This window comes from Rhopalosiphum padi, chromosome 3, assembly GCF_020882245.1.
Source record: "Rhopalosiphum padi isolate XX-2018 chromosome 3, ASM2088224v1, whole genome shotgun sequence".
NCBI lineage: Eukaryota > Metazoa > Arthropoda > Insecta > Hemiptera > Aphididae > Rhopalosiphum > Rhopalosiphum padi.
Window position 1 is genome coordinate 74221358 of NC_083599.1, and position 13168 is coordinate 74234525.

Below are 13168 nucleotides of genomic sequence, written 5' to 3' on the forward strand. Positions count from 1 at the left end.
TATTGTAATTGTTTGTAATATTAATTGAAAATATTTTTTGAATTGTAATATAAATTACATAGGTATATTTATATATTATGTAATTCATATTACTTATTTATAAATCTGCCAAGTTGTCAATATTTTAATATGATTAATCGAAAATCGGTAAAAAATATTAGGTAAATATTTAGAAATAGAAATCATAATAATAATCTCAATGTTAAACAGCAATAAAGTTGCGGCGCTGCGTGATAAGCCTACATACGCTAGTGGCGCCCCCAACAATCCTATCGGCGTCCAGTGGAACTTTGATGCCGGGGTCCAAATAGTTGGCATATGTGGTTGCCGCTTTTCCCCTTGGCATGGGCTATCTATGTATATTTAATCTATGATCATAGTGATTAGTGAATAAAATATGCCATATAGGCCATATGCCCATAGAGCATAAAAATATTGTTTCGTACCTTCGCTTACTGAAGTAGTTAACAATAAAAATATTAATAATTATTATAAATATTAATTTTATATAGAATAGTATTGAGTCTTATTTTTGATATTTCAAAATACATTTAAATATTGGATTTAAAAAATATCGAAAATCGGACTCTATACGATTCTAGATAAAATTCTTCTTACAATTTTTATAATAGGTGTTTTAATTGTGAACCCCTTCAGTAAGCCGTATTCCTGGAAGTAAGAAACTACGTTTTACAGGAAAAAAAGAATAACTAGGATGGAATTTGAACAATAAATAAACAGTTTAACAAATGATCATTGTTTTATAATATTATATAATAATTATAACCACAATTTAAATTAATGATAAAAACAAGTATAAATGAACATAATTAATTATACCTTAGTACAAATGTTAAAATATTGTTGTAATAAAAAATAAAATTAATAAAAAAATAAAAAAATTTATATATGATTTAAAATCTTTAATTTACTTATTTTGGCTAATTGAGACGTTGTGGAATGCGTTCGAGTTTTTTTAAATATCTTACAAATTAACAATAAGTCTATAATATATAATTTATGTTCCATACAAGATTCAAACTCATTTATCCATTTATTTATTAAGATATCATTTTTTATTTTTAATGTTAATTTGAATCGTATTTTTTTCTGGTGTTGAATTTTATCAAAATTTTTTTCAAAAATGTCCAAAACGTGATTAATTATTTTATTAAAATCAATTGATGGTGCCTTTAGGGCGATATCATTTTGATAAGAAGAATAATTTTTATTTATTAAAAGCAGTTGGTTTTTATCATTTAAATTTTTATTAGTTTGTAAATTATTTTGACAATGGTGGCAATTAAATTGTTTATAACATTTGTATATAAGATATCCAGCAAAATAAGTAACTGAACAATCTTCTAGGGTGACCGTGACGATGTCTGTTTGAATTTTATCTACACATTTAAACTTGTTATCGGCAGATGAACTCGAAGAAATACTTGATTCGTCATCAGAATAAGTTTCTATAGTTTCTGTGTTAGTAGATATTTTATTTACATCGATTGATATAAAATCATTTGTGTCTTGTAAAGGTTCACAGTTAGTTGCTGTCGAAGCACACAAGGAAAAAATACAGCTACTTCTAATAGAAGTCCTTATTGTCCTCGAAGTTGGATTTTTATTATAGCCTCCTTTTTGCCGAAAAATACTAAATAAATTTTCAAGCATATCTTGATTGAGTCGATTTGTAATTAAAAAAAAAATGTCATTACATTTTTCTTCTTCAAAAAATTGTAAAATAGCATTAATAGTTTGCGTAAATCCTTTAAAGCATGGTGGTTGTGAAATTTTTCCGTTTTTGATTTTTTTCAAGTTTATAAAATATGTTGAAGCATTTATTAAAAAAGTTTTGACTATTCCCGTATGCGTTAGAGCAGAGTTATATGGATTATTACTATAAAGTGACCTACTATTTAAACAGTCGAATAAATTGTTCATAAATTCTACGAAATCTGCAGTATCAACTGCAGTTTTACTGCAAAGTTGACCAGTCTCTGCACATGTGCGTATAGCTGATGACATAGAATGGCTTAAGACTTGTGCAGCTAACTTTACACGCATTTTTTGGAAAGACGTTGGATGGATATGTGCGTCAGTGATTTTACCAAGAGCATTACTTTTTTTACTTAATTTATCTAAATAATAAGTATTTTTAATATCTTGGTATGAAAAAATTTTATCGTTCTTTTGAAAACAAGTTTCAATGAAATTGTTACGAACGCTTTTGAGTAAATGCGGAACATCGAATAAAGAATATATTTTATGACCATTTACAAAAAAAAACGGATTTGTCTCATTAACATTTAACAATTTTAAAGCACTTTGATTTGATGTCCCTTGATCACATACAATGAGTTTTGGGCTTAAGCCAATATCAAATAGTTTATTTAAAATGTCAACAATTAAATTTTTTAAGATTTCTTTGTTTACGCCAGAATTAGAAAGATAGTATGCAATAGGAAATTTCCATTGATAATATATACCACGAGCTAAAAACACTAATACACAATTTGCAGTTTTATTTATTCTACCGTAAGTTCCTAAATCTTGAAATCCTTCGATAAAATCATATTGTTTAGAATATTCTAAAAATTCTTTGATATACATTTCATCAAAACAAATGCTACATTCTTTCTCTTTATAATTGGTATGCTCAAATTTTTTTTGTATATGATCAAAAAAGTAATTATTAAAACCAGGTAAAAATTTTGATTCTCCGATCCAGCGTCTAATAGTTGATGGAGCAGGTAAATTAATTTTTTGTAGGCGTATAAAATTATAGGCAGATGGGGATTTATAAAAAAAGTAAAAGCTAAATTTCTCTCTGCAGTTGTCCATGTACGACGTTTGGTTTTTAGCTGCATAGTTACTAATGCCCTAGAGTTACATGATGGAAATTGATATGCATTTATAAGATTTTTTAAATTATTTTGAACCTTAAATTTAGAAGCATAGTTTTTTAATTTAGAAATATGACTGTTTTTGTTATGAATTATTTTCGATTTTTTTTCAATTTTTTGTTTTAATTTTATTTTTCTAGGCGTATCGGGATCTTTATCATACGAATGTTTTCTTTTAAAACTCGGACTAGGCATATCAATTAAATCGGAAATTTTTTCTTTTTGCGGCGTAGACATAATTGAATTAGGACTAGAGAATATTAACTCTACTTCAGTACTGGTTTTGTATTTGTTATACGTTTTGGTTGGTGTCAATAATGTTAAATCATCTTCATCTGCTGTTTGATATGACGTTAAAACACCTTGAAAAATAATTGTAATACCAAATAGTTAAAAATATTCATGGTTTTGACGAATTTTTGTCAATATTTGAACTTCAAATGCTAATAAAAAAAAATTGTGCCTATGTATTTTTATAATTTTTGAATGAGAGTTAGAACAAGTTATGTGGACCCTTCAATTAAATTTTCAAGTAATTTATCCCAGCTAAATTTTTTTTATCAACATTTATAAAAAAAAATAAAAAAAAATTGATTATTTCAAATGCCTATAAATAGATCAAAAAAATTCAAAATATTTTGAAAATCAAATCACGTAAAGAAAATGGCAATCTTAATAACTGGTAAAATGTTCAAGTATTTACGACTTATACTGTTTGAATAACAACAAATATCAAAAATCGTTTGAGGCTAAACCGTTATTTAACGCGGTTTTGTAAAAATTTAAATTTCAAACCCCGGTAGAGTTTTTTTTACAGATATTTGAAGAAAAATTTATGGAGAACCTTGTACCAAATTTTCAAAACTTAGTTATAAAAGAAAAAATTTTACGATTTTTCAACCACAAAATTACTTGCAAATTTTCGCAATTGTGACATATTTCGTATAAATTCGAACTTTAAGCACTTATAAAAAAAAATTGTGACTAACGATTTCGGATTTTTTTTTATCATTTTAAGAACAGCTCATAAGAAACCTTGTATTAAATTTTCAAGATTTTCTGGCCGGCCAAAAAATTTTTATCGTTATTTAAAAAAAAAATACTTAGAATAATTGAAAATTTCAATTGTCTATAAATAGATCAAAAAAAGTCAAAATTCTTTGAAAATTTAACTGTGTATGGAGAACGCTAATATAAACATTTGGTGAAAATTTCAAGTGTTTACGTCGATTAGTTTTTGAGTTATAGCAAAATAAAAAATTAAATTTTGTCGAAAACTGGTTTTGCGTAAAAATTCCCGTTTTTCTGTCACTTTTTTTTTGTTTTTCTCGATTTTTTTGAAAACTGTTGGAAAATGTTTATTTTTCATCTCTATAATGCACCAAGGATATCCACTTTGCCATCGGAAACCACCCCCAAAGTTTGAAATTGAAGCATTATTTCGACTAGTTATGCTGTACACAGGCACAAAAACAAAAAAACCAAAAAAAAAAAACACACATCATTGTATAAAATCAATACATTCATCAGAATCTAAAATTTTATATTCATAGTACATACTTATATAACTAAAAATAATTTAAACGTTATCAAAAATTTGGAATTTCAAATTCTAGTCGGCAATTTTAAATAGTAAAATATGACTCACTGGACCCCAGTCTTATATAATAAAATAATTAATTCGTACCAGATGACGTAGACGGTTGATTTTCATCTAAAGAATTAAATTTGAATGGAACTGCCTTTGGTTTTAATTTCTTTTTTTTATCGTACATATAAATAAAATCATCCGGGCTAAAATGTTCTTGGCAAATGTATCTACTGTATAGCTTTTCCACATCCAGTGATAGTAAACTAACATTTCCTATTATATAATTGGTAATAATTACTCAAGTTAGTACCTAGTCTAATATTTTAAAATGTATAATACATAATAAATAGTAACTTGTAAGTATATTATTTACCAGAATTTATTGCCCAGGTTTCAGATATTATTCTATCTTTTGGAAACCGAAACATGCTTAGCCCAGGATACTTGATTGTATTTTTAAAGCAATTAAAATACTGGCATTTATTGCCAGGCATTATTAAAAACAATATAAACCACAAATTAAAAATAATAAAAATGGATGGTACACGGAAACAATATAATATTATTCTGTTTGAGACCTTATACTACGAATGTCCATTCGTAAACTGTTCAACTTTATACAGTTGTCATATTATTATAGACAATAATAGGCATTATATTATTATAATATTCAATATTGTACTGTGCCGTTAAATTTATAATAATTTATTTATAAATATCGTGAATATTGAATAACAATGCCGTCGCCGGCGCCCGCGCCCCGCCATTCAAAACCAATACTATGGCAAGGTAAGTTCCCCACCGAACTGACAGCAACGACAACAGCGCTCTGCAGCGGCTGACAGCACGGAATCGGTTGCCACTATTTTCTACGGCATGGCGTATCTGTATATTATAAAATCAATGCTATTACCATTCTTACCTAAAGTAGTTAAAGCTGTTAGAGTTCCTCCAGATGGAGCTTCAATGTCATCTTGCTGAACAACTAATAGTATTAAAATATAATATAAAATTAGATAAGTACTTCAATGATATTATTACTTTTATTAGTTTAATATTATTTTGTGTATTTAATATTATAATAATATAAGCACCTGTGATATTTTTCAGTGGTATAATATTATTTTCCAGAAGGTCATGCATTTCATTATATTCTGTACTTTCTTCAAAATCTAATAAATCAATGATTATTATAAAATGTAACACAATAAATTTATATTCATCTGTACTATGGTATTCATAGTATTATTGTACCTATTAACATTCTTACCTAAAGTATTAAACACTGTAAGATTTCCTTCAGATGGAGCTTCGATGTCATCTTGTTGAACAACTAGTAATATTAAAATATAATATAAAATTAGATAGGTACCACGATGATTTTATTAGTTTAATAGTATTTTATGTATTTAATATTAATAAATTGTATTATAAAGACTATTATCGTTCAATAATTACTATACAATAGTAATCATTACAGTAATGCAATTCAGTATTATGTTACAATATAAGTAACTTTTTAAAATGTTAAAATAAAAATAATTTAATCACCTGTGCAAGGATTATCGTTTATGATGTTTTTTATAAAAGAGTGTTGCATCAATACTTCAATATCATCTTCATGGCCTGATAAATTTGATGCATCACACTCCCTTGATTCAGGTTTATAGTCTTTATCAAGATCTGAATCATCTACATCTGACATGTCTGTTGGTCATAATATTAATTAAAATAATTTCACTTACCTAATTTGTTACCCACAGTTAAAATGTTAAATTGTTTTAAATGTGTATTTCTGAATTAGTTATAGATACTTTACCTGAATAATCTGATGATATTTGTTTTTTTTGCTCGATAAAATGACTTGATTTATTATTTGTGGCTGTTAATTAAATAGAATATTAAAGTAAATATCATATTTTGTATTACTTATTATAATATATTATTATTAACAATTAATTGGAATATTTACCTGATGAAGAACGCTTTGATGAACTGGTCATTTCGACCATTTGAATAGTTCTTCTTTTCATAATTGGTTTTTTACAAAATAACAATTAAGTGTAAATTTAAAAAATAAAAACCAGGCAAGTACTTATACTGTTTAGTAAGGAAACAATAATAATTAATAAACCAAATTGGAGCGAAAAGTTTAATAAACACCAGCATTTTTACATAAGTTATAGAACAATACCGTGGTTACTAATTAATAATATAAACATTTTCAAAACGTCATAATATTAAGTTATCTAAAAACAGACTATAATAATATTATTATATTATCATCTGTACTATTTTTGTACAATTTGTGATAATAGTAATTATCGTTTGTGTTATTATTATAATACATTAATTATTATTATGAGAATTTTTGATATCACTAATAATGATTTTGTATTAAACATTTTATTCTTGACTTATGCTATTTATAGACATATGATAATCACGCTACTAAAGGCATAAGTCATAATAAGTCTTTTATACCTGTACCATTTTTTTTTTGTTTTTCAATCCGGAGATTGGTTTTTTTTAGCAAATGTTTCACAATAAATGACTTCTCCATTTTTCTCTATCATTCGCCATATTTTTAAGCTCCCTGTAGGAAGTGACTCCTGCATCCTGCATTATTTGACTAATGTATCTCGTCCTAGGTCTTCCTCTTGATCTTGTACCCTCTATCATACCTTCGATTATTATACTATGCAGTTCGTCTCCGTGCCTCAACGTGTGTCCTATCATCTGCCATCTCCTTCTCTTTATGGTGTCTATCAATGTTCGTTTTTCATCTATTGTTCTCAGGATGTCTTCATTTGATCTTCTATCAGTCCAGCTTATTCTCTGCATTTTCCTCCAACACCACATCTCGAGAGCTTCTAACATATCTTTTTCTTTCTTATTAATTGTCCAGGTCTCACTTCCATATAATGCCACACTCCAGACATATGTTTTTATGAGCCGTTTCTTCGTTGCTATGTTCATATTTTTTGATGTTAGTATTTTTCTCTTTTTAAGGAATGTGCTTTTTGCTTGACCTATCCTATTTCTGATTTCTTTAATAGATTTCCCGTTGTCTGTTATAATGCTGCCCAAGTATTTGAAATGGTCTACTTGGATAATTTCTTTGTTTTCTAATGTTATATTTATAGATGGTACGTTTTTCTTGTAGCATACTAAGGTTTTGGTCTTAGCTGAATTTATTTTCAGACTATATTCTTTAAACGTAAAATTCATTACATTTAATGCTGCTTGTAGATCTTCCTCAGATGTTGCGAGAACGACTATATCATCAGCAAAGCGAAGCATGGTTATTAGTACCCCTCCTATTTTCACTCCGATTCCTTTTTGTTCTAACCAATGCTTTATGACATTTATTGCTCTTTCAATAAATACATTGAACAATGCAGGTGAAAGTGGGCACCCTTGTCTCACACCTTTTTGGATTCTAGCAGTCACTGTTGTTGTATTAATGTTGATAGTGGTTTCTTGTTCTTCATAAATCTTATAGAGAATACGTCTGTCTTTAAAATCTATCTCTGTTTCTTCCAAAATTTTAAAGAGACTTGTCCAATTTATGCTATCGAATGCTTTTTCTAGGTCTATAAAAGCCATATAAGTGATTTTTTGCCTCTCGATTTGTTTTTCAAGTATTACTCTCAGACCTAAAATAGCCTCCCTGGTTCCTTTGTTTTTCCGGAAACCATATTGGTCGTTGTCTAATCTAACTTCTATCCTTTTACTTATCCTTTTACTTACAATTATTGTCAGTAATTTAGCCGCATGCGATATCAGGCTTAAGGTCCGAAAATTTTCGCATTGATTGGCTCTTGGTTTTTTTGGTAGGATGACTAATCTACTGCATCCAAAATCTCTTGGAATTATTCCAGTCTCGTATATTTTACATAACAGTTCGTACAGAGCGTTCTTTATTTCATCATCTGTCTGTTGTAGGAGTTCTGTGTTTAGTTTGTCCGGGCCTGGTGCTTTGTTTTTTTTCATTGTTTGAAGTGCGTCTTCAAATTCTGATTTTAGGATCCTTGTATTTGCATTTAAATCAAAGTCACCGTCGGTTGGGTTTTCAACGAGTAGGTCGTTGTTTTCTTCTTCTCTGTATAGTTCTTCTACGTATTCTTTCCATCTATTCGCTATTGCTATTTCATCTATGAGTAAATTTCCTTCTTTATCCTTTACGTGTGTGCATTGTGACTTTTTTTCATTAAAGTATCGTTTGATGAGTTTATATGCCTTGTCCTGTTGATTGTATTTCATCATATTGTCTATTTCAACACAATTCTTTTCGATCCACATTTCTTTGGCCTTTTTCGCTTCACGGTTGATTTTATTTCTTAACGTCTTATATTGTTTTTTACTTACTTCATCTGTTTTGTTTTTAAACAATCTTCTTCTTTCCAAGATGAAAGCTTTACTCTTTGGGTGTTCTAAGTCAAATAAGTAAATGAATCTTTTTTCGAGACTAACAATTAATAAATGAGCCAATTTTTTACAATATATTAAATTTGTTAACTGAATTAACTTGAGCCTTAAAGCAATAATTGTAGCAAAAAGTAATTACACAGTAATTTGTAACAAATCCTAAGAAACAAGATTGTTCACCCTGTAGCTAGTCAAGGGCTAAAGCTAAAGGCTCCATGGCTAAGCAATACTCTTCGAGGAACTTCCATTCGGATATTTTAAGTTTCTTTCGTTTTAATTCCTCAAATGCATTTAAAAGTTTATCTTTATGAGTCAAAACTTTTTTAACTGCAAAAAATAGTGAATTCCACCTTGTTATAATAGGCACCGGAAATTTACAGTTAAATAAATCAAAAATTTTGTCTGATGCAACAGAACTTCTACTGACTAAATTCCAGAAAGCGTATAATTTTTCAAACATAGGCTTAGATATTTGTTTGTAAGAATGGTCTTCAATTTTATTTACATCGGTAGTCGCGATTAAACTCAAAGTATGAGCAGAACATGTTAGATGATCTGGTAAGCAGATTTCATCTTAATTATCAGAAGAATTAATTACATCTGGATTTGAAAATATGGTTGACAATTCTGTAATATCAATATTTTCAAAAGTATCATCAACCTCTAAATTATTTTCTTCATTACTTGATTCATCGTTATCACTACAAAACTAGTTATTTGTTAAATTATTTGAGTTGGAAGAATTTGACTGTGGCTGAATTGAAAATGTTCTAAAGGCTTTATTAAAATTTGATGCATTATCGGTTACACAATGAGAATTTTTAGAACTATTGATGTTGAATATTTTAGTAATTTTATTTATAACCTCAGCAATATTCAAATATGTGTGACTACCTTTAATACGCTTACAACCCAATCAGTGGCGGCTCGTGCTATAGGGCACACGGGCACGTGCCCCACCTAAAAAATTGAGAAGAAAGAAGAAAAATGTATATTCAATTATTAAAATTAATATTGAATAAGTATTTCTTCCATCATGATATAAGTTGGTACTTGGTAGTTTGAATATTATCGAAAACAATGTTTTATCAAATACGGGTGCTCCTAGATACGGTACGTGTATACTATATATACGCATTGGGCGGCGGGCACAACGAAGTTGTGCCCGGATAATCCAATCAACAGTACTAGATTTCCCCCACTTTTCGACACGAATTAATACGGCATTGCCGGGCACAATCCGATTGTGCCCGAATTCTAATTTTATTACGATTTATAATATTTTGTCGGTTCTATTGCCTTCGTATTGTTATTGTCGACCGTCGCCGGTTTTGAAAACATGATAAGATAACAATTAATTATTATTTCTTCATTCTAATAATTCTGTTAAGTGTGTTTTGTTTATTTTATTATACGTTTAGTACTTTTGTACTGTCATTTATCGCCTTATCGGTGCATTTTTCAATAATATTATAAAATAAGTATTTTTACTATTTAGTGTATGGTGCATAGTGTATAGTGATTAATATCTAATTAATTAAATATTTTTATTATTTGTCATCATGGATACATATGTTACGATCGAGCATTTACTGAATATCCACTTTTCAAGTTTACCTCTTGAGAAAAAGATTGAAATAAAAAAAGAAGGTAGGCCAATGCCAAATTTAAATATAATACAAATTAAGAAAACAAAGTCTAGAGAATTTAAAAGAAGTTTTAATAAAGACATTTATTCAAAACATGATTGGTTATGTGGTTGTTCTAAAACGAACCGTTTGTTTTGTTTTCCTTGTATACTTTTTTGTCGTACTTCTGGTGATAAAAATTGGTCACAAAACGGAATAAATGATTTAGCTCATTTGAACGATAAAATTAGTACACACATAAAATCAAGTTTACGTTTAAATGTTCATTTAAATTTGAAACTTTTGGGTAAACAAGATATAAGGCAACAACTTTCAAATGCATTTAGGCTTAGTATACAAAAATATAATGAATCCCTCGATCATCAAATACAAGATGGAACTTCAAAAGCCGTATTGTTAATACTGTACACGAAAATCGTGAGTTATTAATAGAATGTATGAAGAGATCGAAAATACATTTAATCAAAATATTGCAATTATTCAGGCGTGCGCTATACGTAGAATGTTAAATGATGAAAAATTTATATTTTGGTTAAATGTTTTTCATTGTTTAATGCCACATGTAGATATATTATATAACCAGTTGCAAAAACGGAAAATTGACTCTATCGAAGTGAAAAATGCCATTTCTCGATTTGAAGAAAATATTCAAAAAGAAAGACGAAATTTCGATAATTTTAATATAATTATATACATATATATATGTATATATATACATATTAATTTTAATAAGTAACTCAATGTAGACAAAAAAGAAAACGTGATGATGATACACTACTTTCTAGAATTTGTGTTGCAAAAGAAGTCTGTGATATTCTTATTGTCTGTGTTAAAGATAGGTTCGAATATAAAGCTCATTTAAACGCGTCTCTATTATTTATGTCCACTGAATTTCCTTTGTATGAAAAAAGTTTTCCACAAACATATGTTGATGAAACAATTGAAGCTTACTCTTTTTTAAATAAAAGTAAGCTTCAAACTGAATTGGAACTTATATATAAACGAACAGATTTTCGTAGCGTAATAGGTGCTGTTAATTTACTACAGTTTATTATTGATAACAACTTGGAACAAATATTTTCAGAAACATTTAAACTTATACGTATTATAGCAACAATACCTATGACATCTGCAGAAGCAGAAAGATCGTTTTCGACATTGAAGAGGATAAAAACATTTCTTCGAAATAGTATGGCAGAAGAGCGATTAACAGCATTAGCGATGTTATCAATTGAAAAGAAAATGGTGAACCAAATATCAAATTTTAATGAAGAAGTCATCAAAGTATTCATGAAGAAAAAAGACAGACGGATCGATTTGGAATTCAAAAATATAACTACTGTATAATATTGTGTTAATTGTTAAAAGTACTTATAACTTATATTTAAATTATAACGGCATAATAATTATATTCAATATTTATTTTTAAACCATAATTTTTTTTTTAATTATTTGTTTTGCAAGATACTTTATAAGAGTATAAGGTTTTGGTAAAAATTTTTATTTCATTTAAAAAATCAACAGGAATTGATGGTAAGTTCAAAGTTCTCATAGTGGAAAAAGAAGGAAATATTTGTGCTCCACCTTCAACGAACCCCACGAGCCGCCACTGAACCCAACACATACGAATGTCTACTAAAATCTTTTTCATTAATGAAATGGCAGGTCATGCCTAAATAGCTTTTATTATTACAAGACCATATATCAGCTGTTGTACAAATAAATGATTGTTCTGAAATACATTTTGTCAACATTGTAACATAGGACATGTACCTTAATTTCAATTCTTTGCTAATAACTTTTGAGTCTGGAAGAAATGATGTGTCTGATATGCCAGTGAGACCCATTATTAATTGCCTGAATGCTGGTTTTTCACAGGTAATTATTGGCCTCATTTCTTGTACGATATAATCAAAGACTAAATTGATAATCTGTAAATAAAAATATATGATTGAATGAACAATTTATTTATATACTTACATGACACTTTGATAAAGACTTCGAAGGAGATAACTGTAATTTTGGCTGAAACATAGATGCTAATGACACATCTCTACTATGGTTAGACTTTTTTACATTTTTCATCTCATTTTTATACTTTTCTAATTTTGATAATATTGATGCATGTTTAAGCTGAAATATTAATTAAAATTTATTTTAACGTTAAACGTTAAACAATAGCTATCAGTTTAGCAAAACTATAGTTTAGCTATTAGTTTATTATAAATATTAAATATAAATGTTTAAATAATAATACTGAATGTATCTAAGAAATTATTTTAATCAATACTTCAATAGGTATAGAAGGTATACCATTTATAAATTATAATAAGTTAATTTTTATATTTTCTTTAATTTAAAGGACAACTGTAAAGTGAAAAAATAATAAAAATTTGTCAAGGTACCTGATATTCCTTAAACGAGTAGATTATCTAAATTAATTTTATTTAAAAAAATATTTTGATATTCTTAACAATTAGATAGGTAAGTAGTTAAAATGCAGGTTAGATACTGATTATTTAGGCAATATCTAATAGGTGTATTTTTAATTATATTATTTTTCTTATATACATACATACATACATTACATT

At 27.9% G+C, this 13168-nt stretch overlaps 2 protein-coding genes across 2 annotated transcripts; both read right to left on the minus strand.

The window, feature by feature from the left end:
* Nucleotides 1-202: 202 nt before the first annotated feature.
* On the minus strand, nt 203-4991 carry LOC132925647 (uncharacterized). Its single transcript, XM_060990021.1, is given in 5 exon segments — nt 203-349; nt 2281-2810; nt 2813-3244; nt 4594-4770; nt 4871-4991. Coding segments are annotated over 5 exon segments (1407 nt in total).
* A 7170-nt stretch (nt 4992-12161) lies between these two features.
* On the minus strand, nt 12162-12739 carry LOC132926580 (uncharacterized). The gene is made up of 2 exons (XM_060990951.1): nt 12558-12739; nt 12162-12508 (listed from the first exon to the last, which is right to left on the minus strand). Exons 1-2 carry the CDS (start codon nt 12660-12662, stop codon nt 12164-12166), a joined length of 450 nt encoding a protein of 149 aa, XP_060846934.1. The 5' UTR covers nt 12663-12739; the 3' UTR covers nt 12162-12163.
* Between the last annotated feature and the right edge of the window lie 429 nt (nt 12740-13168).